At 42.4% G+C, this 26588-nt stretch overlaps 3 protein-coding genes and 1 pseudogene across 3 annotated transcripts in view; 1 reads left to right on the plus strand and 3 right to left on the minus strand.

Moving 5' to 3' along the window:
• The window catches only part of Polr3b (RNA polymerase III subunit B), a 110116-nt gene extending 101808 nt beyond the window's left edge, over positions 1-8308 (minus strand). Inside the window, exons 1-4 of the mRNA XM_059245531.1 lie at positions 8100-8308; positions 2251-2283; positions 1991-2047; positions 1839-1903 (exon numbers count right to left, since the gene is read on the minus strand). Coding sequence (XP_059101514.1) covers positions 1839-1903; positions 1991-2047; positions 2251-2283; positions 8100-8171 — 227 coding nt within the window. The 5' untranslated portion in view covers positions 8172-8308. The remainder of the gene's footprint in view (positions 1-1838; positions 1904-1990; positions 2048-2250; positions 2284-8099) is intronic.
• Positions 8309-13060: 4752 nt separating this feature from the next.
• LOC131895201 (small ribosomal subunit protein eS21) lies at positions 13061-13399 on the plus strand. Its single transcript, XM_059245621.1, has one exon. It carries the CDS (start codon positions 13099-13101, stop codon positions 13348-13350), a length of 252 nt encoding a protein of 83 aa, XP_059101604.1. The 5' UTR covers positions 13061-13098; the 3' UTR covers positions 13351-13399.
• A 6096-nt stretch (positions 13400-19495) lies between these two features.
• On the minus strand, positions 19496-19594 carry LOC131895416 (U6 spliceosomal RNA; annotated as a pseudogene).
• A 1033-nt stretch (positions 19595-20627) lies between these two features.
• The window catches only part of Tcp11l2 (t-complex 11 like 2), a 34976-nt gene continuing 29015 nt past the window's right edge, over positions 20628-26588 (minus strand). Inside the window, exons 9-10 of the mRNA XM_059245586.1 lie at positions 25737-25909; positions 20628-20900 (exon numbers count right to left, since the gene is read on the minus strand). Coding sequence (XP_059101569.1) covers positions 20662-20900; positions 25737-25909 — 412 coding nt within the window. The 3' untranslated portion in view covers positions 20628-20661. The remainder of the gene's footprint in view (positions 20901-25736; positions 25910-26588) is intronic.

A 26588-nucleotide genomic window follows, 5' to 3' on the forward strand; every position in this document is an offset into this window, starting at 1 on the left:
ATGTGTGCATGAACGTGTTAGTACGTTACATACGTGTACACGTATCTGCTCATGCTGCCTGCCTTAGTGTCCATATGTTGATCTACAAGTACTACCTTCTCACAACAGAATAGCCACCTGATGGGCACACGGAAAAAACAAACAAATATAAAGTACATCCTATGGTTCCAGAAAGTACAGAAGTAGTTGAAATATCATGAGAGCACATTTTGAAAGGGCATGGAGTCAAGCTGAAGGATTTCCCTACGGCAGAGCTAGGATAATATGAGCAAGAGAATAATAACATCAGAAAAAAAAAAGTATCTATGAGCCTAGGCTCATATAAAGTAATATACAGAAAGGTACAATGAGGGCATGGGAACATTAAAAACGGAAGGGATACTGAAAGAGAGACTTATAATTATCACATAATAGTAACCATTATGGATAAGAATCAATGTACATTAAAATCAGTGTAGAACACTTGTTTCGAAAACACAAAGTTTGGGGTTCAATCTTAGGCACAGTAAATTTTTTTTTAAAGAATTAAATAAAATTAGTGGTAGAGATATTGATATTTGCATTGTCTAAAGGATCTCCCCATAGGTACTTAACATAAAGAGAGAAGAGTATCTTTACAATGGAGAATTCTCAAAGACAGGCACTATATTAACCAAGAAAACAGTGTTAAAATCACCAGCAATAAAAGATGTTGACAATTGTATCCTCTGACATGAATCATTAAAAATGGCACAAAACACTGTAAGGTGTTCTTGCTAAAGATGCATAACTTGCTCTAATGATGGTCAAGTACCAAATACTCAGAAGGGCCCTCTGCAAAATGTAGTCAGACTGTTCAAAAGTATCATGGCCAAGAAACACCAGGCAAGACCGAGGACTATCAGAATCCGGAGACTAAGAGACCAAGACAATGTCGGGGCTGGAGAGATGCCTTGGCAATTTAAGAGCACTTGAAGAGGACCTAAAGTTGGGTCCCCAGCCCCACCTCAGGCAGCTCCAGGGGATCTGATGCCCTCTTCTGGCCTCCAAGGGCACTTGTACTCAGCTGTACACAAACACACACATAGAAATAGTGGTGGACCTGGAACATCCTGAATCCATCCTCTTTCTAATCAAGGTCAAAGTAAGTTCATCCCTGTTTTTTGTAAAACTTGGATTTGATCAGGTCTTGACCCATTTTCTGGAATCTGACATGTTCTACACCCTATACCCTGATCCCCACCCTTATAAGATGTTCTGCTAAATAATTTTGAAATGTTCAGCCAAGTTCCTAAGTAACCAAAATTCATCTGGAAATCCCCCAACCTTTGAAAACCTCCCAGTCTTGCAGTTTTGGGGGCTATATGAACCCCACTTTCTCCTATGTTCGATGCTATTTTCTTGTTCGGTGAGATTAACAATTAAAAGATAGCCTAATATGGGGCCAGGGACTGATTCTGGTACAAGAAATAGGACATAAATGGGAAAAACACCAAGTCAGGCCTAAAGTTCAGCCGCCAGCACTCCAGCAATGTAACTTTGTGTTCTGATGATTGCTGTCTGATCACATACAATGTAGTAACATACGCTGTGCAGAGAATGTTGAGCACTTTTTCTGTTTTTAACAACTTTTCTATATCTAAAACTCATCAAAAGAAAAGCTTGCTTAGAAGAATTAAAACAGTTTTAGTAACTTTTCAATTAAAATTATACTTACAATGATTTATAATTAAAAGCTAAAAATGCGCACTTTATAACTAGTTTACTAAACAGATAAAATAATGGTTATATAAGAGATCTGACAACTTTAGCATTTAGAAAACAGTCAGAATATTATTTAAGAGTAGCTGGTTTCTTACTTTAAGTACCACATGGGGTCAGCGTCGCTTGTAACCTTTTCATTGGCTTTCATTATTTTCTTAATCTGCAGTAGAAAGCACAAGGTTAGGGGCAGAACTCTGACTTCCAACTGGTCCTCAATTTACGTCTGATTTTCATCCTGGATGCTTACCTCTACATTAATGAAATAGTTAAAGGAGTCTATGTGCTGTTTCACAAGGCCTTTCACCTGAACGGAGAGAGAACAGAGGATGGCAATAAGCTGCAGGTTACAGAGTCACTCTGGCCACAGGTAACTGGCGATGTTTCCCAAATACAAGTAAGGGAAAGAATAATAAACACATTTAGTTAGGGAAAAAATTCACAGGACCATCTAGTGACTTATTGTGTGATAAATAACCAATTAACATTACATGACAAACAAATAATTACCTTCAAAAATGCTGGCAGCAGCCTCCATTTTTCCTGTGGACCAAACAAGAAGAACATGAGAACTCTGTGCCAGTAACCACAAAACACAATTAGTTTGATGTACCAAGTTTATCACAGTACACAGGAAGAAGTAAACCAAAAGGGCCAAGTTTTATAATATAAAATATTGTAAACATGGTGTTCATATATGTGCACATGCATATAAACACATACACGTCTCACAGGTTTCCCTACATATAACCTCTGCATGATGACAAGATTCCCAAATACTTTTCACATTTATTCTCACAGCACATCCTAAGTGAGACCTGTAGTTTGTCTGAATGTGGTAGGAGAATCAGAGTTCTTACTGAAGCCAAGCTACCTCAAGGATTCTGGGGCGGGCGGGGGGGGGGGGGGGGGTCAGCTCACATGGGTGTTTGCTCCTCCACTAAAGGACTCCTAACTGTTTTATGACTTGCCTTCCAGACCACTACAGACCATGACAGCCTCTTTCCACTTCTCAGTTCCTAAGGAAAGGTCTATGGACAACCCAGGGCTGTATGGCAAACACAGAGACTGGTTTTAACTTGGGAGACCTGAGTGGCACTACAAAGTTCTGACATGATAGCCTCCTGCATCTTAACTGGATCACTCTGGATGCTGGGTGCGGATGAGAGAGAGACACAGAGACACAGAGACAGACACACACACACAGAGAGAGAGAGAGAGAGAGAGAGAGAGAGAGAGAGAGAGAGAGAGATATCAAGAATTTCTAACATCTAGAAATGAGGATGTAGGGAGGCCCAGAAAGCAAGCAAGCCAGTCTTTGATAATAGAAAGCAAAAATGGTTTTTGGTTTGGTTTTTTTTTGTGGGGGAAAGTGTTGAAAAGATTGTAAGAGAACCTTTTGGGGTAAAGAAAATGTTCTAGAGCATATATTGGGTAACAGTTGTTTGGATATCTGCAAGTATCAAAACGAAAGCAACCAACACTCAGTATCTGTGCAACATTATGGTTACACTATATCTGATTAAACAGAAAAAGAACAAACAATTACAGGTTGAATGAAATTCCTGTGCTGACTTCTGGTGACCTGGCCTACAGGACCATGGAAGATGTAGACCAGTGCACAAGATGTCAGTGGATGAACTCTAATCCAAGATGATTGCTGCCCACATAACAAAGGGGAATCTGGACAGACACATTCAGGGACATTGTCATGTAAAGATGAAGACAGATGTCAGGGTGATACTTCTGTATGCAAAAGACACACCAGAGACTGTCCGTAATCCAGCAGACACCAGGGAAGAGGCCTGCAATGGAACTGTTCCCAGGCCCTGCTTTAAGCTTGATCTTGGACTTCCAGCCTTCAGAAATGTGAGATATCAAACCTGTTTTTTATGCTCTTAAGTTGTGGTACTTGTTTCAGCAACCCTATATACTAATCTAACTTTCTAATTTTCTGCTCCCACATTTCAAAATTCCCCCTGGGTGCCCAGTGAAATTCCTCCTGTCTCAAAGGCAGGAGTCCACAGTCCATAGTGGAAAGCTCACTATCAGCCACAAACACATACTTTCTGATCTCCCCTAGAAAAATAGGAAACCCTCCCTTACTTAATCACCCCAACTCCTGGATGTATCCTCTATCACCTCTGTGTTGGCTATTTCTCTTAAAACTATTCAAACCTCTGAGCCAGGCATGGTGGCTCAGGTCTATAGCTCTAGCAATTAGGAGATGAAGTAGAATCAGGAGTTCAGGATCAGCCTTGGCTATATAAATTCAAATCTAGCCTGGGCTACATGAAAGCCTGTCTCCACAAAGAAGAGAGAATGCATCAACAACAGTAACTCAAGGATGGTTACAGAGAGAAAGCATAGATTTGGTAATGGAATTCTAAACATTATTATTATTCCATGAAAGACTTTTCAATTTAGGAATGCACCGCCCATTGCACTTACTTAGCGTGTGGTGGTTTGAACAAGAATGGACTCAGAGGAGCCTGGGTGGTGGTGGCGCAAGCCTTTAATCCCAGCACTCAGGAGGCAGAGGCCAGCCTGGTCTACAGAGTGAGTTCTAAGACAGCTAAAAGAATGGACCTAGAGGCTCATATATTTGAATGCTTAGTCACCAGGGAGTGGAACTGTCTGAAAGTATTAGAAGGGTTAGGAGGGGTGGCCCTGTGCCACTTTAGGTGGCCTTTGAGATTTCAAAAGCCCATGCCAGGCCCAGTCTCTCTCTCCATCTGCCTGCATACAGACCAGGATGTAAAGCTTTCAGTTACTTCTCCAGCACCATGCTCCCCATCATGACAGTGGACTAACCTCTGAATCTGCTAGCAAGCCCCTACTCAATGCTTTCTTTATTGGGGGGGTGCGGGTGGAGTTGAGACAGGGTTTCTCCGTGTAGTTTTGGTGCCTGTCCTCGCTCTGTAGACCAGGCTGGCCTTGAACTCACAGGGGTCGGGATTAAAGGCGTGCGCCACTGCTGCCACCCGGCCCAAATTCAATGCTTTCTATTAGAAGAGATGCCTTTGGTCATGATGTCTCCTCATAGCAACAGATCAGTGACTAAACACAGGATAAAATCAAAACTGCCCAGGGCTATCTCTCCAGCCTCTTCCCACCACTGCTTTTTTTTTTTTTTTTTTTTTTTTTTTTGGTTTTTTGAGACAGGGTTTCTCTGTGTAGCTCTGGAGTCTGTCCTGGATCTCGCTTTGTAGACCAGGCTGGCCTCGAACTCACAGAGATCCGCCTGCCTCTGTCTCCCAGTGCTGGGATTAAAGGTGTGTGCCACCACCACCCAGCTATAAAAGAAGTAAGATTTTTGTTTTTGAGTTTTTTTGTTTTTGTTTTTGTTTTGTTTTTCCGAGACAGGGTTTCTCTGTGTAGTTTTGGTGCCTGTCCTGGAACTCACTCTGTAGACCAGGCTGGCCTCGAATTCACAGAGACCTGCCTGGCTCTGCCTCTCAAGCGCTGGGATTAAAGGCGTGTGCCACCAAATCCCTGGCCACCACTGCTTATTCTAGTAGCTCTGAGATCTTTTCACTTGTATGCTTATACTTTCTTCTGTTTTTTCCCTCGTTCCTATTTGTAGATTAAATTCTGTGTATCCGTCATGACTTTCTTAGGAAGGTACTGACTCCTTCCTCCAGTATCTGCCACAGTCCCTTGTGTTTCTAACACAGTTGTTTTTCCCAGTCTTATTCCTTGTAGTGGGGTCCTCGGTCTTGGCATTTTTCCTGAATGAATAATGTTACTGGCTTTGCAAAGAACGGCCCAGAATGACAGTAGAGATTCAGAAACTGACATTGCACTTACTTATACTGATTTTGTATAAATTCTCATTTAGTTTTGTGAAGTAAACTACAATTTCATAACTAATGAAGATTAATCTGAACAGTACTTATCAGAGCAATATGTGCCTAATTAAAGAAAACGTCATTCCCTTTTAGCTGAGCTATTTACTACTCAACTTTCCAACTTATATCCCCACTACAACTTCTAGACAAGAACATCATTTTATTTGAATTAATAATTTCTAGTACTTTTTTCCTTCATATTATAGCATGGTAGGAGTTATTCAAGCTTTGGGGCCAGTTATTACTGCTTGATAAGGTGAACAAACACTTGTTGATCTTGTTGAGTACTTATTGGTAGTGTCTTACCAACTTAAACAAGTAAACAAATGGACATGCTTCCTGACTTCAGAAGCCATTAGCTTAGTAGGGGAGACATGCAAACAAGTGGAATGACACCTTGGAGGTGTTGGGATAAAAGGATGCAGAGCGATAGATTATACATGGCAGCTGGACTGGGATGCCTTGACATGGTGGATGCATGAGGGAGGCATTCCAAATAGAAGGAGCAAGCCCACATGGGTTAAAGGAGTTGGCAGGGTTGAGGACACTGAGGGTGTGTGTGCCTTGCTATGGCTTAGACATGGTGAGGAGGGTGGGTACACTGAAGAGACTTAAGGTAGTGGATGAGATGATGATAGGAGGTTCCTGATAGGAGGTTCCTGATAGGAGGTTCCTGATAGGAGGTTCCTGATGATAGGAGGTTCCTGATGATAGGAGGTTCCTGATGATAGGAGGTTCCTGATAGGAGGTTCCTGATAGGAGGTTCCTGATGATAGGAGGTTCCTGATGATAGGAGGTTCCTGATAGGAGGTTCCTGATAGGAGGGTCCTGATAGGAGGGTCCTGATAGGAGGGTCCTGATAGGAGGTTCCGGTGAGCTAGTGTACTACCGGCTCAAATGCTGAGTCAAGGGTTGAGAGACGCAATGCAGCAGCTAGGGGCAACTGTGAGGAATATCAAGGAGATTCTACATTAACACTGTACTACAACACTGTGATCTACAAAATTCACACCTGAGGACCATACCAAAAAATTTTTTAAAAGAAAATAAAATATCCTCATAATGTTTTAACTAAGTTTACAATTTTGTATTGGGCCACATTCTTAACTACCCTTTGCTGCATGAAGTACAGGAGACATGCCTGTGAGCATATCCCGTTGATTAGAAGTAGTGAAACACTGTGAAATAAGCTAAACACAAAGGCAAATACTGTGTATTTTCTCTTAGAGAATTCTGGAACTCCCTCTGCGCCACTGAGCCTCCTACCTCTACACCACAAATGCTGGGATTAAAGTCCTGTGCCCCCACGCCCCGTTTATGGGCAACGCCCTGTTTCTGTGCAACACCCTGTTTAAGCGTGATAGCAGAAAACAAACTGGGTCCTCTGGAAGAGCAGCCAGTAGTACTCAACCCTTAAGCCACCTCTCGGAGCTCTAAGAAAGTTTTTACCATTCAGTACAATTACTGGTCATGTCACCCCCGTTTAAACACTTCAAAGGTACTTTATTATTTCCAGGGAGATAGTCCAACACCTCTAACAACGCATTCATAATCAGGAGCCTTCCTTTTACCCTTCATCTTTTCTGCCACCTCTTCCCCTCCCCCACTATTACTGGCTTTATTTCAGTTCTTCTGAAACACCTGACGGTACGGCTGAAAGTCAGGCACAGCCTGTCCCTCTGCCTGAATTTCTCCCGACCATCTTCAATCCTAATTCCCCCATTCCACGCCAAAGGTTTCAAGGCTCGGAAAGACTGTATGCACCTTCTCAGGATGCATACATCATGCCAGTAACTGCATTTCAACAGGCAGTTCATGGTGGAGCAATTATCCTTTAACTTTTGCTAATCTGATGAAAGAGCCATAGGGGCCCTTCAGAAAAAATAAGATCAGAAATTGGGGGAAATATCCAAGGTACTTAAAATACGTCTGCAGTCCAAAGAAACCCTGAGCTAAAAGGAACACGACAACCAGCGTGGGATTCACATTTACTTTTGGTACCAAAGCCGGTTGTGGGACCTCATGAACATCGCCAAGATGATACTGGTTCCCCAGGCAAGAAACCGAGGGCCGCCGGGCGGTGGTGGCGCCCGCCTTTAATCCCAGCACTCGGGAGGCAGAGCCAGGCGGATCTCTGTGAGTTCGAGGCCAGCCTGGGCTACCAAGTGAGTCCCAGGAAAGGCGCAAAGCTACACAGAGAAACCCTGTCTCGAAAAACCAAAAAAAAAGAAAGAAAGAAAAGAAAAGAAACCGAGGGCCAATTCTCGCCAGTGCACACCAGCACTAGAAAGGCTTCAGCCGAGAGCTACTCGCGGAGCTTCTAAACCCGGGACGCTACTGAGACTCCTGTTTGCGCTACCCTCGACACGCGAAATCCAGACCACGCAGACTCGCACGCGCGCAGCCGAGCATGCGCAGAAGCCTAGGGCCCGCCCCCGCCAGCACCAATGCTCTCCCGGCAACGCCTCCTCAGTCGCCTCTTCCGCTGCCCGCGCTCCCGGCGCTTACCTCTACGGTCGGGATCGGCGCAGCCAGCTGCTCCGGGGTCAGGCTCCCGAACTCCTCCGCTAGCACGTCCATTCCACTCACGGTAAAGGAAGGAGTCGACAGAATGTCCACATCCGCCCGCGCTGCTCCAAGCAGACAGCACGCGGAGACTGGCGTGCGTTGTCCTAAAGTGTCCCCGCTGCGCTTGTTTACCGGAGGCGCTTCAGAAAGGTTCCGCCTGCTCCGCCCCAACCTGCGGTAACCCGGAAGTGACCGAGCCGGATGTGAGAAACGGCGCCTCCTGGTGTAGTTCCCTGGTTTCTCCTTGCTAATCCTAGACCTCCAACAGACATGTTTATTGCCAATTCCCCTTTCAGAGTTATTGAGCACGGCAAAATACAGTGTAACTAATCCGAAGAATTACTGAATGATAGTGGCCACAACATGAACCCCTGAAGCAGAGAATTCATTTAACTCAGTCAAAAACTGTGTGTTTTGCATAGTACAAAGAGCAACAACTGTTAACCGTGTCTAGTAACAAGTGGGTTGTTAAATAATAGATGGTACCTGCGTGTAATTGACAGTCATCAACTGCCGTCAGAATAACCATAATAGGGTGGAGAGAAATGCACTGTAGTGAGAATAAGTCCTAACAAGAAAGTGTTCCTGGGCGGGCAGAGGTGGCACACGCCTTTAATCCCAGCACTTGGGAGGCAGAGGCAGGCGGATCTCTGTGAGTTCGAGGCCAGCCTGGTCTACAGAGTGAGATCCAGGAAAGGCGCAAAGCTACACAGAGAAACACTGTCTCGAAAAACCAAAAAAAAAAAAAAAAAGTGTTACTGAAACTCGGAGATGCACGATCTCAGATTAAAATACCTGCACAAAAGTTTAGCATGAAAAGATTTACCCGTTTAAATGAGTAGGTGAGTAGGGGGAGGGGGAGGAAGGACAAGCGTTTATGGCAGCTAAAAGGGGGAGCATAGCTAGAGGGATAGTCTAGAGTGGACATTACCAGGAGCCATGTGAAGAGACAGAGGTGGGAGAGGGCGGGTTAAGCCAGCCATACCCCATACAAATAGGGACTGAGGGAGGCTGAGAGAAGCTGGTGGCCAGATCTGCTTCAATATGTTAGATGTGCCTATTTTTCCCAGGATTTGAGACCGAACAGTAGGGAAAACCCAATAATTGATATTAGAATAGCTAATTAGCAGTTTGGGAGAAAAATATATCTAAATCCTATATAGATTAAATATTTCAATGTATGTTAAGAAAACATTGGAAGAAAATGTAAGAGATGAAGTTTGTAGAGTGCCTGCTAGTTGCCTCAAGCCATGGGTTTGGTCCCCACCACAGGGAATAAACCTGAGAGTGCACATGAACCTCACATGGTGGCACACACCTATAAGCATTTAGGAGGTGAAGGTAGGAGAATCAGAAGAAGCTTGAGGGCATCATTGGCTACCTAGCAAGTTTGAGGCCAGCCTGGGCTACATGAAACCCTGTCTCCAAAGAAGAGAGAATGTATTAATAACATTGACTTAGTGAAAGATTTCAAGAATGAAAACAGAGAAAGCATAAGACTTGCTAATAGAATTTTACAGTTTTATCATTCCATGAAAAAAAATTTAAATTTCAGAACACATTGCTAAAAAATCTCTGTGAATAGTTTAACACATAGAGTTAGTAGAACAAAGGCAAAGGGATTTGCCTCTGTAATTTAAAAATGAGTATATGCAAATCCAATGGGAAGAAAAAATCCCATGGGAAGAAAAATGTAAAAGATGCCGACAGTTCCAGTTTAGGAAAATACAAAAGTTGTGGAGATGGATGGTGTCATATGTGAGTGTGCACAGTGCTTCTGAACTGTGTGCGTCATTTAATAGTTGAAACCATTATAAAGAAGTTCTTCGAATTTCTAAGAATAAGCTTTCTGATGTTTTTTCCTCTGGCCCCAAGGTATTCTCCTTACTGAGTTATCTACTTAAATTTCAACACTTCGTTCTTCTAAACGTTGTACTGACAGACTTCTGAAAGTAGGTGAAGAAAGGAAAAAAGCATGCCACAAGATGGTCCAGTAGGTTAAGGTCATGGCCACCAAGCTTGACAAGCTGAGTTCAGTCCCCAGGACCCACACTGTAGGAGAGAACAGCTCGAGAGGCAGCCTCTGATCTTACTCATATATAAGATAAATCACTTAAAATAATAACTATCAACCACTGCCCTTATATTCTTAAAATCTACTCAGAGAAGCAAGATATACTTGAATGATCCTTGTGAATTAGTTACCAGGGAGCATCCTATTTAGAGTGTAGTCTGGAAGGGACTGTGAATGTGATTTATAGATGGCAGAGGGTGGCCAGTTTGGCTCAGGTGTGTTGGCTCTCCAAAGTTGTCTTTGATTTCCACTGTGACGATGATTCTTCTAGTTGTAGCACAGATCACAGTTATCTGGAGAGCTAAAAAAATCTCAGCTTTCTGATTGGCAGGCTGGAGCTGTAAACCTGCATCTCTGTCAAACTCCCGGCTACTGTAACCTAATGCCATAACCTCTGTACTTGTCTCGTTTTTTAGGCAGTGAACGCCAGAGCAAAAATTGTCTTGCCGGGCAGTGGTGGCGCACGCCTTTAATCCCAGCACTCCGGAGGCAGAGCCAGGCGGATCTCTGTGAGTTCGAGGCCAGCCTGGGCTACCAAGTGAGTCCCAGGAAAGGCGCAAAGCTACACAGAGAAACCCTGTCTCGAAAAACCAAAAAAAAAACAAAACAAAAAAAACAAAAAAAAAAAAACCCAAAGTATAGATAATTATCTCTCATCAAACTACTGTTGGTTAAGAGTGGGTTTTTTGCCGGGCGGTGGTGGCGCACGCCTTTAATCCCAGCACTCGGGAGGCAGAGGCAAGCGGATCTCTGTGAGTTCGAGGCCAGCCTGGTCTCCAAAGTGAGTTCCAGGAAAGGCGCAAAGCTACACAGAGAAACCCTGTCTCGAAAAACAAAAATAAAAAATAAAAAAAAAAATTGTCTTGCTTTCTAGGTTCTAGTGCATTGTTTGTTCCTTAATAAGTTGTGTTGAATACATAATTTGAAAATAAACCACAATAGGTAATAATAAATTTAACATTATATTCCTGTTTTTCACCCTGATTTTTTTTTTTTAAAGATTGTTGTTGTTGTTGTTGTTTTCTAGACAGGGTTTCTCTGTGTAGCCCTGGCTGTCCTGGAACTCGCTCTGTAGACCAGACTGGCCTCGAACTCACAGAGATCTGCCTACCTCTGCCTCCCAAGCACTGGAATTAAAGGCATGTGCCACCACCTCCTGGCTCACCCTGACTTCTTTAAAGATTTATTTTTTATATACATTGGGGTTTTACCTGCTTGTATGTCTGTGTTAGGATGTCAGATCCCCTGGAACTGGAGTTATAGACAGTTGTGAACTGCCATATGTCACCCTGATTTTGTTGTTTTAGGTTTCTCTTTAAACAGAAGTCAATTGTCAGAAGTCAGTCTCAATCCTCCATGGCTGCAGTGATGGTCTTGGCATTAGATCACAATCCCTGTAAACCTTTTTCATTAGACCTGTACCCCAGGTCAAATCCATGACTTCTTCAGGTTTCTAGGAGGCTAGACTTTTGAAGCAAGGGGGAAAAAAGTTTTATACTGCCACACCTTTTTACTGAGGTATTAGGCTAAAAGCCTATTGACTTGTGTAGAGGTCTGGGAAATTCTAGGGGACAAGTGCTTCGGATCCTGCAGTAATTAATGTCCCATCCATTATATAGAGTGAATGAGGTGTGTGATAGCCAGATGAGCCGATGGCCAATGCCATGGGGCAAGAACAGCTGATTGAGGGGCATTAGTAATGGGAGAGGTAGTTAGAATCCTGGAACACCAGGGAGAGTGTCCATCAGTTTGAACCTTGCTCCCTCACAGGCATTTGAATACCTTCTTTAAGTAGATTCTCTAATGATCCGCCCTTGGTGGTAAGTATGAGATCTCCACTTGACAAGCTAAGACAGTGATTAAGAAATTTGCCTGACTGCAGTTGGAATTTAAATAATCACTCCAGTACCCATGCTTTTTGTGAGGTCTCAAACTCGGGTTTCTTTGACACCTAATGCTTTTAATTATGCAATGATAACGTCACCCAGCAAAGGCATAGGGAGGCAGAAGACATTTTAACACAGAGCCAACAGCTAGGGCTCAGTAAGAGTATGTTTTTCTATATTCTGGCAATTAAATGTGGTGCTTATGCAGGGCTTGCCAAGGACAAGTCTGTTGGGTGACACCAGAAAGAGCCAGCAGGGCTGGGCCACTTCCCGGCCTTTGTGTCACGTTAAAGAACTTAGCTCTGTTTTCTGAGACTTTAGCAGAATGCACCCGAGTCCATCCTATCAGTACATTTCAGCTGCAGGAAAACACCTCCAATGCTGTCTCAGTACATGGATACAGTCTCAAAGAGGCAGAGGAGGCCAGAACCAGTGCTGGAGAATGGAGGACTCTTCGGCCTTGGGAAAGGAAGAGGGGTAGTCCTTTATCACTTCACCAGTGACTTGGGGAGAGCATGGCTGAAGTTGCTGCATCCCGAGAACATGACTGAGCAGCTCAAAAGTCTTCACTCACCTCCATGCCCACAGTCCCTTCTCTGAAAAGCCCTGGTTTGTGGTATAGGATGTCATTCTCCCCCATCCAAAAGGTCAGGTTCCCCACAAAAACAGCCATCTAAGATGGACGTGAGGGAGAGGCTGAAACTAGCTTACCAGAGCTCTACCCAGTACAGGAAGTGTGTCTACCCTAGGACATTGCCCGGAAAAACTTTTCAGCTTGAAAAGACATTCATAGTAAACTTAAAATACAGCCTTTAAAGGATTTAGAAGGAGCAAAATCGCCTCAGAGTTTGTTGAATGTTAGTTCCAAGGAAAAAACTGTAAGAATACCGAACTCAGAGCTTTACGGTTTTTGGCTCCTTAAGAAAATACCTAATCTTTCTGCGCTCCCGCTGGCCTAGTGAGCAGGCACGGCCTCGACATGCAGAACGACGCCGGCGAGTTCGTGGACCTGTACGTGCCGCGTAAATGCTCCGCGAGCAACCGCATTATTGGTGCCAAGGACCACGCATCCATCCAGATGAATGTGGCCGAGGTTGACAGGGTCACAGGCCGGTTTAATGGCCAGTTTAAAATCTATGCTATCTGTGGGGCCATTCGAAGGATGGGTGAATCAGATGACTCTATTCTCCGATTGGCTAAGGCTGATGGAATTGTCTCAAAGAACTTTTGACCAGAAGAGATTGGGGAATATTTGTTATAAATAAAAGTGAGAAAGAAAATACCTAATTTTCCCTAATAGCTATTCAAGAAATTCAATGGGAATTTTACTATCATCCTGAAGTGAAGCTTTTTGTAGAGCAAACTGAAAGTTATGCTACAACAGAAAGGTTTGTCTTATTTATGGCACAGAGAAGCTGTTATGAATTTGGGTAAAGGGACAGCCTCTAACTAGAAACCGTTTGTCAACAAGCCATCTTAAAATCCTCAAGAAAGCAAGAGAAATCAGTCCATATACTGAACATTGTTTTAGAAGAAATATATGGGAAATTAAAAAAGTTCTTTACTTTTTAAACAAACTGCCTGCAATGAGTGACTCCTTTGCAAATCTAATAAGGAGATAAGGAAACAGGCATTCAAAAAGAAATGACTGCTTTATAGATGGGAACAAACTTCAGAAAATCTAGCTGTCTTAAAAAATAGAGTTGCTTCACCTGAAAGTTCCTTATAAGAAATCAGTGCTAAATATCACAGCTGCTAATAATAATAACATCAGGGGTTAAGAAGCTAATGAAGACTGTTGAGTTGCCAGCTAAGCAATTCAGAAACAGAATATTCCTTACAAGGTTTTTCTTCTGTTGTTTTCTTTCTTTTTGGTTTTGCTGTAAACTGAGATAGCTCTTCATAGAGTTTTTTTTTTTATAAAAGATCTGAAATGCATAAAGTACTGTTTAGCAGCACTCACTAAATCCCAGAGTTGAGAGAGCTATTAAAGAATTACAGTCTTGTTTCAATCTATCAAGAACTTTTAGAATATCAAAGTTGACAGTAAGCTCTGAACTTTAGAAATGATTTATGTAAGAATCTAATAGTTCTAGTGAAGAGTAAAAAGTAGAAAATTATTCTGTCTTGTTGGAAGATAATGTAGATGTTAAGAAATCTTTAGGTGTTTGCTAAGTTAGATATATGCTAAAGAATATAATCTTGTAAGAAGTAAAGATCTAAGGTAGTCCTATAATAAGCTTGTAAGAAGTAAAGATCTAAGGTAGTCCTATAATAAGCTTGTAAGAAGTAAAGATGAAGTTTAAATAAGAAGTATACGTTTGTAAAATAGATATATAGAATTTAAGAATATAAGTTTGCAAGAAAGATATTTGTTAAGGTAGTCCTAATATTTGCTAAGGTAGCCCTATAGAGTTTCCTTAAGAGCTATAAATAAGTATATGTTATATGTGAGTTTGTGGAAAAGTGTAAATGTTGATTGTGAGTCTATGCTTAATGTATGTGGTGAAAGAACCTGAGACACAGAAGTTAGTGTCCTAGCAGACTGCAAGCAGTCGGTCTGAGCCATTTCAAAGGCTCCAGAAGCCACTAAGAAGCTAAGAATGGTGGAGACCAGAACCAGCACAAGACATTCGCAGCTGAGATCCATGGAAAGTTAACGCAACACAGAAAAACCTGAGCTAACAGCAAAAACAGTGCAGTTTAAAATATTACTGTAACTAAAAACGTCTCTGACTTGAGGATGAAAGTTGCAGAGATGCTTGTTTGAAAAAAATTGTTAACTGCAAAAAAGATTTTGGTTGTAAAACCAAGGCTTCTTCATATTTGAAAGTAGAAGTCTGATACCAGAATTTACATTTTTTGAACTTAAAAAAAAATGAGATAAAACTACAAAAAGGTTTTGGTTATGGATTTCTTCGTGTTTGGAAGGCTGGTACCAGAATTTATTATTTGAATTTTGGGACTTAAGAAATGAAATGAACAATAGTGATTTCATTGCAATGGGACAATTTTGAATTTACTTATGTTGATGACCTAGGAACTGCTTTATGGAATTATTTGTGGAACTGTTTAAATGAAGAAATTTATTTTTTTTCTACCTAGGCTCAAGATGCAGTTTTGAGTATATATTATGCTGGTGATTCATGAATTGTTTTGTGTTAAAAATGGAACTGTTTAAATGGAAAAATTTGGGTTTTCTTACTAGGCTTGAGATTTTGTTTAAAAAAATTATAAAGAAAAGGGAGAAGTAATATTCTTTAGTCTATTTAATTTAAAAAATACTTTCTTGTTGAGTGGATTAATGTTTTGTTTTGTTAGTAAGAAATGCAAATGGGTATACTAAGAGAATACTTTAAAGTGTAAAGAGTTTTATTAAGAAACTATTTTTGGATGTTTTGCTAAAAGTTTTCAAAGTGTTCATGGTTAGATTAAGAATATTGCTTTTCAATATGGGTTTGCAGGAATTGTGTAAGTTTGGGTTTTTCTAACTAGGTTCAAGATTTTGTTTTAAAAAATTATAAAGAAGAGGAGTTATGTATGAGTGAATTAAGGTTGAATGTATGTTTGCAGAAATTATGTTAACCTATTGATACTAATGCACACTCGTTTGAAGTTAAGGAAATATTTAAGTTTAATGTGAAAACATCAGAAGTTTTTCCTATGTTCCGTTAGCAAGAAAATTCAAATGGTTCTATTAAGAGTTAAAGTTGTAAGACTGAGAAAATTGTAACTATATATAGCACCATTTATGTTAATTCAAATGGTTCTGTTAAGAGTTTGTTTTGAGATGTAAGATTGAGAGAATTGTAACTAGGTATAGCAAGATTTATGTTAACCTGTTACTGGTAATGGTGCAATACGGTATTCTTTAAGTTTGAACTTACATTAAGAGTTTTTGGTTTAGAAAGGGCTGGATGCAGCTAAAGACTGTTGTAGTCACCTTGGACCCAATCCAAAAAAAAATGCCATCTTTATCATCCTCTACTCCCATGCTGGGAGGCATGACAGCTATAGAGATTGCTGTAAGCTATTAATGAGGAGTTGTTCTTTTATGTATTAAGAAAGAGGGACCTGTGGGAGCCCATTTTCAGGTTTCCTAGTGGCTTTACTCAGCAGGTCTGTCTGCATAGAGAGGGTGATTAGACCATGGGCCTGAGTGCAGGTATTTGAGATGGTCTGCACTTGGCGGTGCTGGGGGGAGGTCTTTTGCTCCACCCCTTGGCATTTCTATAAATACCCTGGGGCAGAGACAGTTGGGGCCCATTGGGATAGGTCGGGCCCTCTCGAGGCTGTCTTGTATTTTCTGTCTGGAACAAATTCAGTCCCACTCTTCCAGGACACCAGGACTGGCCAAGAGGAAAGACAGCAGCAGAAGAGGGCAGGTAAATGCCGAGTCAGCATCGGGTCACGTCACCAGAGCGGAAAATGCTTTGGGTTGAATGAATCAAGGGGCAGCTCTGTGACCCTGGGTAAGTTCATCGGCTGTTGCACGTATGAAAACGATCAGGAGTCTGCCCCACAATATGCTGTGCAGTTACACACCTTACATAAGGTGCTCAGGGTAGACCCTGTTAGATGCCGAGTACCCAGTGGTTATCACACCTACGAGAGCATTCTTTCTTCAAAAGCCCATACAGTAAGCCCCTCTGTTCCTGTCCCTTAAGTATTAAAGAGGCTCACATTGTAAGCTTAGAAATGAAAACAAGGCTTCATTGCAGAAGGAGCAAAGGAGACAGCACAAAGCTTATCATTAAAACTCTTTTGGAAGGATAAACTCAGTGATTGCTAAATGAATCGAAAGCATGTTGCCTTTTGTCAGCAGCCTTTGAAATTGACATCAAGGACTACCTCTATAGCCTCTATAAACTTGTGTTTTTCTGCCAGTGACAATTTTGGGACTAATGAGCTGTTGTTCTGATGAGTGTGGTGATATTGTGTCCGCCAATATATTGTGCACCCTAATAAACTTATCTGGGGTCAGAGAACAGAACAGCCACTAGACAGAGGCCAGAAAATGGTGGCACACACACCTTTAATCCTATCACTTGGGAGGCAGAGATCCATGCGGATCTCTGTGAGTTCAAAGCCACACTGGAAACAGCCAGGCATGGTGACACACACCTTTAATCCCAGGAAGTGATGGCAGGAAGCAGAAAGGTATATAAGGCATGAGGACCAGGAACTAGAAGCTTTTAAGCTTTTAGGCTTTTAGCAGCAGTTCAGGTGAGATCCATTCAGATGAGGACTCAGAGGCTTCCAATTTGAGGAAACAAGATCAGCTGAGGAATTGGCGAGGCGAGGTTGGCTCTGGCTTGTTCTGTTTCTCTGATCTTCCAGCGTTCACCCCAATATCTGGCTCCCATGTTTTTTTTTTTTTTTTTTTTATTAATAAGACCCTTTAAGATTCGTGTTACAGATGAGAAATGACAAATTTTGTTCTTATGTAGTTAAGCACTTAGCCATTATTTCTCAAAACACTAAAACCCTTTGAAGCTTGAAAGAAATTTAGGACTCATAAATTACAGTTACAAGTAATGTATGTGAGTTACGTTATGCTGTAGTTGGCAGACAATTTGAGCCTCATCCTGTGAGGCAGACGAGTAGTCTGGTGGGAAGGCAGACGAGTAGTCTGGTGGGAAGGCAGGGTAAGTAACTGGTTCATGAAGATTAAAAGATGGCTTGAACTTATATAGCTATGGAATTTCTGGGGTGGGTTCAAACTTGGATGTTGTGATCTCAGTCTCATTCTGCTTTTTCTGAACAGCCTGACTCTAGTGGGGCCCCGGGAATAGGAGTTAGCTACTCCCTTGTTTCACATTTACCACATAGGGTCGGGTACTTGCTCTGTACTCACTCAAGTGAATGTTGTGTCAGGGACTTCAGACTTTACCTCAGTGAGGCAAAGCAGCATGCAGAGTCTTGTCAGTGTGGCTGGATGCCTTGCGATTCACACTACTCAGTCCCCGTCCGTCTGTTTTCCAAGACTGATCCTTCACATTAAGCTGGTTCTGTGAGATACTCGGTATCCATCCAATTCCTGCACCACTTGTTCTCAGATTGTTGTTTTGTTTTGTTTTTCAAGTCAGGATTTCCTGTGTAGCTTTGGAGCCTGTCCTGAAACTCATTCTGTAGACCAAGCTGGCCTTGAACTCACAGAAATCTACCTGCCTCTGCCTCCTAAGTGCTGGGATTAAAGGCGTGTGCCACCACCACCCAACCCTTGTTCTCAGATGTTTTTATTGCTTATACCACGTGCTCCTGTGAGCATGTGCATTCACACACACACCACATACAAGACTGTGACATCACCACCAACAGGAATTTTTGTTGCAATAGCTGTCTTATTAGTGGTCTTCTCTTGTGAAAACATTCAATGATTATTTTTATCCCCTTCAGGACAAAGAGGAAGAAACGTGATTATGGCACCAAGAAACACTGCAGCTTTGTGCTTTCATCATTTCATTCTTCTGTTTTCTGGATTCATTGCTTCTCCTAATCACTGGACTCACTGCTCAGCCAGAGTTTGCTGTGTCCAATCCAACCCTGTTGGTTCTTGGCCCGTTTTTATATGTCCTTCAGGCTTCAGTCCAAGAATTTTCCTCCTCATGGGAGAGTTCAATGATCTTTACCAGCATGAATCACATCTATTTTATAGCCCTTATTTTTCATGACTGGAGTATTTAAAATTTTATTATTTAGCTGGGTGGTGGTGGCACACACCTTCCATCTCAGCACTCAGGAGGCAGAAGCAGGTAGATCTCTTGAGTTTGAGGCTAGCCTGGTCTACAGAGGGAGTTCTAGAACAACCAGGGAACACAGAGAAACTTGTCTCAAAAGAAAACAAAAACCAAAATTAGTTTTTAAACATATATTAATTATACAAATAGATTTCATTTCGATCTTTTTTTTTAAAGACAGTTTCTGTAGCTTAGGCTAGCTTTGCATTTGGGATCCTTCTGCCTCGGCCTGCTGAGTTGCTGGCACTGTACAGGCTGTACCACCACACCTGGCATATTATAACATTTTCATCCATAGTATTTAATATAGTTTGATCATATTGATGCTCCCATTATTCTGTCATTCTCCACACTCACCTCCACTGTTCCCTTCCTCTTTAATTTCATTAAATAATCCTTTTGTTTTCCAAGTCAGGGTTTCTCTGTGTAGTTCTGGTGCCTGTCCTGGATCTCACTCTGTAAACCAGGATGGCCTCAAACTCAGAGATCCGCCTGGTCCTGCCTCCCGAGTGCTGGAATTAAAGGCGTGCACTACCACCACCCGGCTTTAAATAGTCCTTTCATATCTTCAATACAGACACAGATTCTGCTGAGAGGAAAAACATGGGATTTTCTAAATCTGGCTTACTTTGCTCTAAAAGCACGGATCATCTCATGAATTGTCACATCCTCTTTGTGTAGGGGCTATGCTAATCTTTATGGTTCAATTTTAGTGCTCACTTCAGCAGTAGAAATACTATCTTTCTGATAGCCGGTGGATGCTCCATAGGTGCTTGTTGTTAATTGAAAGAACAGACATGACGCCATGTCTGTAAGGCTCTGAGAAGCAGCACAGCCTGGACTAACTAAGAAAAGGGCCCAGGGCATCTTTAATCCCAGCACTAAGGAAGCAGAGACAAGCAGATCTGAGTCCAAAGCCAGTCTGGTATACATATTGAATTGCAGGCCAGCCAGGGCTACAGAGTGAGATCCTGTCTAAAATGGAAACACACACACACACACACACACACACACACACACACACACACACACACACACAAAGAAAGAGTGAAAAAACAAATGCCTAACATTTCATTCTGTCCCCCAAGGGAGGTTAGAAAACAGAGGTACTAATTGTCCTGAAATAATTTTTAGCATTTTAGGACACAATTAGTATGAGCAATGCATGTTTTAGCAGCAAAAGAATGAAAGATGACCATGTCAGCTGTTTAATAATTTTTTATTACAAAACAACCATGTTAGGAAAGCCTCAAAAGTAGAAGTAAACATTTGAGTAATAAGTAAATAGACATGCAAAGAACTATGATTAAAAATCCTAATAAATGTAGTTGGCTAAATCCAGACTTGAGACACAAATTTCCTTTGCCACTTAACAAAAGAATGAAGCAGAATGCCCTTCATTTTCAATGTAATTTTAAATGTTTGCACATTATATCCCTACAGGCAACTGCAGTATAATCAAGTATATAAACAAAAACCAACTCCTTTCAGGTTGAATGAACAAGCCACATAGAAATACTCAATATAAATGTTTAAGAAAACACCAGTATTATATAGGTGATATAATTCATTACAAATTACTTTTCTTCCTTAGAAATGTCTGCCTTGAACTTGGAAATGATACACAAAGGAGTCTGTGGATATATGGCCCTTCTGTGATGCTAACATGACCGGATTACACAGATTCTGTCTAACAGTACTCTAGGGACAGCACTGAGAATGTGCCCCATCTACAATGCCACTAACAGAAACGGTGTACCGAGTGCTGATCTCCAGCTCTTCCAGTGCCTGCTTCTCTTCAGTTAGCTGGAAGTGGTCTCTATCTTCCCTACAGCTTCATTCCGGAAGAGCAGCTGTCGGAATATATTTGCATAAAATGGTCCATACACCTGCTTGTTGTGGTTCACGATGTTTGCATACTGACAGCCAAGCACTTCCAGCTCCTGCTGAATGACACCAAGGCCCCCTGGCACGGGAGGCATGCTCTTCGGATTACTTGGAAGACAGAGTAAGCTTTTCATGTACAACTGGATCCGTTTATCTAAAGGAAAAACAATGGTATCTTTAATAATAAACAGTAAGGTTCCCATTTACCCATGCTTATACTCAAGTGGCGTTACAGTTCCTCCCATTTAGGATGCAGAATATTTCTTCATTCCTCAAGTCTGAACTGGCTTTGTCACCTGTTCTTGTTAATGCAATGTTAAAGAAATGCCAGGATGCCAGATACATGCCCAAGCCTCAAGATGCATGACTGACTCCACTCTGCCTACTATCAACCATGTGAGTAAGGCTGAAACTGCTGAGGCAAGACTGGAGAGAGAAGCCCAACTCTCCCAGATCTATGGGAGAGCATTCTAGAGGAACCACCTCCCAAGCTCCTGGGAAGAGTCCAGCCAAGATCAACAGGGCTACCAACTTAAGCCACAGAAACATGAGTTGAGTTGGAAAAAGCCAAAGAACTACTTAACTGACCTATAGGCTTGTGAGAAATAAATAAGTAAAACTCTATAGAGCTTTGGGGTGACTTATGTATAATTAGAGATGGTTGATTAGAAAAAAAAAACAGTGCTTTTGTAAGGTAGAATTTTTTTTTTTTTTTTTTTTTTTTTTACAAAAGTCATGCCCAACATCCACAATCATTACTGAAGCTGGCACTGTCAATTTAGTAAATATCATATTTCTTTGGAGTTTTGTTTTTATAGAAGCATTTTAGAATTAGGGATTTCACACTGAAATCCAAATTTTTTGGTTCTATAAGAAAAAAATCTAGAAACCCAGCACCCTTGGGATTTCAACATAATACAGAGGAAGTCTGGCCACACACATCTGTTTCCAGAGACAGTGAAGTTCATGCCTATTGCTCTGGTATAGTTACAAACAGTACTGTGCACAGCACTCTGGTTTGGTAGGTAACTATCCAGCCACTCTGCACAGGAGGCATTCAGGAGGGCAGTCCCCCAGCACTGCCTTCAGTCACCGTCCCTCCTGCCTCCCTGCATCTCACCTTGTGACCACCGGATACAAGCACATGAACGCATAGATTTGCCTCGTCACATCAGACAATTAGTAGTGCCAACCGGACTGACTACACGTGCAGCTCGAAAGACTCTAGCTTTGGAAACAAAACCCTCATAAATAATGCTTACTAATAACAGTCCACTGAGCACAGGCAGTTACGACATTAAATGAAACTCTTTCACCTTTGGAGACAAGGTCATGAAGCCTGGGGTTGCCTCAAACATACTGTGTGGCTGAACTACGATCCTCTTGCCTCCACATCCCATGTGGTAGGATTTACAGGTATGTGGTAGTATGCCTGGCTTTTGACATTAACCAAACTCTTATTTTCAAACACCGTTTCCCACAAATTCTGCTTTAGCCATAACTGACCCCAGAACTTGACAATTTCCAATACCATGTCTTAGAATTTTTCCTCTTCCTAAACTCCTATCCCATCCCATCTCTCCAGATCTCCCTTAGTTCTGAGTCTAAGGTAACTTCTCTCTGTGGGTCCTCTGACCGTCTGTTACAGATTCACATACCAGCTTACACCAGTGTGTGTGTGCCTTTCTCCTGTCTTAAGAGAGTGAGCTCTTTGGGGGTATGGGGGGCTGCAGGATATGTCTTTTTATATTTCTGGCCTGACACATGGCACATAAACCCTGACTCAATTAAAATGAAAATGGAATGAAAAAAGTTTATAAATACCAAACTGAAAACAATGAAAGCCTAGAAAGGGAGCCTGGAGAAGGCAAGCATAGACAAAATAATTCTCACCTATATGTTTCAACAGGAGAAATTATTCATGTATCACTTAGGCAACTGAAAATCAACTCTCAAAAATGCAAATGGCTATGGGCATGCATATACACATTTAATCCATAGATAGTTTTTACCTGTTTTTTTTTTTAATATATTGGAGAAAGTTTTGGTTTGAAAGAAAATTCACTAATTATTGTTTCAAAGGGTTATGGCATGGTGAGAAGTGTAATGCCCTTGGCAAAGAGACTCACATCAACTGAGAACACAGGGTGGCAGAGCATGGGTGGCAGAGCATGGGCGCCATGCACAGGGAGAGCCCTGGCCAGAACTGGCAGAGCCTTCTGTATGCCAAGATCTAAGTGCTTCATTTATGCTAGTTTCTCATCATGCAAACACCCTGTGAATTTTCTGTCTCTTGCAGACCTGGGCCTAACTTCACCACAATCCAAGCACTTTGTCACAAGAAAGCCTAAAAATGAAATCCTTTCAAAATGGTTATTATGTCAACAAGTAGTTCTGCCTTCTCTTTGGACAAGTCAGGTTTTTAGGCCAAGACTACAGAAGCATTTGTTCAGTTTGAAGCAGCCAAATGGAGTCCCTGCCAAAGGCTGTTCTTGTCTTCCAGAGTCAAAAGAGAGACACTCAAGACAGCCACTCAAGTAGCTAAGGAAACGATACTTTGAATGAGATTAAAAATACTTTCAATGTGCAGAACAACAGGCAAAGCTGCCTGGGAGAGCTGGGAACAAAAGCTGCTTCACCAGATTTTAAGAGGCATCTCCTGCCCCCTCTGCCCTTCCCATTTGATATCCAGGGCACAGACACATGTGAGTTCAGGGCTCCAGCTCTGCCTGAAACACAATTAGGAATGTGAGCCCTGGAGCCAGATAGGCAAAGTAAGAATCCCAACACTACCTCTGTTAGTTATTTGGGCATGGGCACTACCCTGTTTGTTTGTTAGTTAGCCATGGGCACTTTATAGTATGCATTAAATGCCATCTCTAGACTCAGTCCCATGTAGAGAAACAGCAGACAGCAAACATCCCGTGTACTCATGAGGTCTGCACACCAGTGGGGAGCCAGCAGCATGAGGAGCAAAATCTCTGATTACAGGTGCTCCTCTGGAAACAGGGCAGAGCAGCTCAGCATGTAGGTAGAAGGGAAGGCCCTGATAAGTGGCTGTGCCAATTATCATTATCAACTGTCCCCTCTCGGTAGCAGCCTCTACTGCCACAGTGCTGTACCCTGGCACTGATCCTTTCTGGGGTCAAGGTGAAGCCTTGGGCCAGCTAAGTAGCCCATGCAGCCTGAACTTCCAGTATCCTATGTTCCCAGGAATAAGAATAAGAAAAATCATCGCAGAGCCCCCGAATCCATAATAAAATGTGCCATACTGTTAGGGCACTGACACTGTACTTGGGAAGCTTACGGATTAATCCCAGAATGTCCTCTCTTCCTCCTCCTAGGCTGTACTTTTCAGCCCCTGCAGCAACTGAGCACATTTTACAAACACCCGCCTTTGTCCTCTTTAATGGTGACAGGGCCCTGCTTTTGTGTAGGAAGCAGTTCTCTATGCTCACTGACACTCAGGTTCACAGACTGTCCCAGAAGTGAGGACACATTTCAAGATTAAGTTCTTTGCTCTCATCACCAAGACCAGTTCAAGGACAGAACCTGACCTAGGTTAGGCCACTTACAGCCAACGGGACTCCATGCTGGGCCGCTGCTAGCTAACAGGGGTGAGACTCCTGGCTTTGTGTGACTTAAACATGGAAGGCCAATGGCAGAGCAAGCCACCTTAGTGTGTAGGCATCCAGGCCAGAGGGGCAGTGCTGAGAGATGGGGGGAACCAAAGTCTCCATGGCACCGTCAGCAGCCGGCCCCATCCCTGGCCCTCTGGGCCGTAGGAGAAAACAACTGCCCCCTTTAACCAGTCACAGATGACTGCAAGAGTCCCAGTGCATGCTCCATGCTGACAATTCTGCAGCCCAGCCTGACAGCAAGCACAGTGAGAGCCCACCATGATGGTTCCCGGTTCCAGCCCTTCACTCTCTAACTCTGACCAAGGAGGGGATCTCCGTTCTCTCAGGTGTGCTCATGGCAGAACCAGTGCCTCATTCTGTGAGTGTGCCGAGAGCAGGCTTGAGCTGCACATTCACCCAGCATTTCCACAGCGCCACACTGTCTCCATAAAGTCCACTGGCTGGATAGTTATGATAGGTGCTCAACAGAGACGTGAGACCTATGAAAACATCAATTTTTCTTTATACTTTTAATATTTGTCCTCCCAAAGTAAAAGTTAAGTATCTGTGTTGACTAGTTTCTGTCAACTTAGCACAGCTAAAGTCATCAGAGAGGAGGGAGCCTCCACTGAGAAAATGCCTCTGTAAGGTCAGGCTGTAGGCAAGCCGGCTGAGCATTTTCTTTTCCTTTTTTGGTTTTTCGAGACAGGGTTTCTCTGTGTAGCTTTGTGCCTTTTTCCTGGAACTCACTCTGTAGCCCAGGCTGGCCTCGAACTCACAGAGATCCACCTGCCTCTGCCTCCTGAGTGCTGAGATTAAAGGCGTGCGCCACCAACACCTGGCCGCATTTTCTTAATTAGTGATCCATGAGGGAGGGCCTAGACCATTGCGTGGGGCCACCCTGTGCTGGTGGTCCTGGGGCCTAGAAAAAAGCAGGCTGAACAAGCCATGTAAGCAAGCCAGTAAGGTAGTCCTCCACAGTCTCTGCATCAGCGCTGGCCTCTAGGTTCCTGCTCTTGCTGCTCTTGGTGACGAACTGTGAGTGAAATAAACTCTTTCCTCCCCAAGCTGCTTTTGGTCATGGTATTCCCACACAGCAATAGTAAGGCAGTATCTTTTGCCCAAAATTCAAGGTGTATCACAGGTGTTCTTGATGTTGCTGGGCATTTTGTTTGTTTTGTTCTAGAACACTGGAATGGATGTGATGGGTTGGTTACACATCCCTAATCTGAAAATCCAAAATCTGAATTGCTGAATTAGTACTGTGTTTAACACTAAAATGTGACTGACAGGTAGACACTGTCAGATACCGCAGGTCAAAGCAAATTGAAACTGAAGCAGAAACTGGTTTAAAAATAAAGAGAACTCACCCATCAAGGTGCAGACAGGATTGCCCTTCTCTTCAAGGCTTGAAAACTGACCGACAAGATTAGCTTGGACCTCAGCATTTAAAGTGGGCGAGCCTCTCTCTTTCAGGGCCTTATTAACTTCAGCACAAGTCTGAACACCAATAGAATTCAGGGCTTCCTTCAAATTAAAGGTCCTAGAAAACACAGAGCAAACTGCATCAGGCCAAGTCTGGGTCTTCAGGAATCTTTTTGTTTTGTTTTTAAATATACTTATTATAGATGCATGCCAATTTTCTCTTACAGCAATACGAATTGTTTTTATAGACTGAACAGAAAATAGTGCCTCTCCCAACTACCATTGCTCTCACATAATAGATTTTTAAGTGCTAAAAACCATGTAATTGTGTACCCCATGTCTGACAGAAAAGCAAATGTATACATGTAAAATCCCATTTTCACAAGTTTAGCAAAGGGGACAGAAAATATCCATTTACTTCTTAAACCCACTGATATGAGTGGATTTATTCATATACATTTTGAAAGCTTTATCTTACATATGAATATTTCACCTGCATGCACATATGTACACCATATAGATGCCTAGTTCCTATGGAGCCCAGGAGAGGTCATCAGATCCTCCGGAACTAGAGTTATAGACAGTTGTGAGCTGCCAGGTAGGTGAAGGGAACTGAACCCAAGCAGCCAAGTGCTTTTAACCATCTCATAGATATTTTTTAATGAGCTCATGAAGTTTAGTAGAAAAAAATTAATTTTTCTGTGCCTATAGCAGTTTATCTATAACACCAGTCAAAACAAAAAAAATATTGAGAGACAAAATTACCTGAAATTCTAGACTGATCATGACCAAAGGCA

Source organism: Peromyscus eremicus, chromosome 18, assembly GCF_949786415.1.
Source record: "Peromyscus eremicus chromosome 18, PerEre_H2_v1, whole genome shotgun sequence".
Lineage (NCBI taxonomy): Eukaryota > Metazoa > Chordata > Mammalia > Rodentia > Cricetidae > Peromyscus > Peromyscus eremicus.

Bases quoted from the DNA above. Each gene is read 5' to 3' on its own strand.
- LOC131895201 (XM_059245621.1), top strand. From the start codon at position 13,099: ATGCAGAACGACGCCGGCGAGTTCGTGGACCTGTACGTGCCGCGTAAA.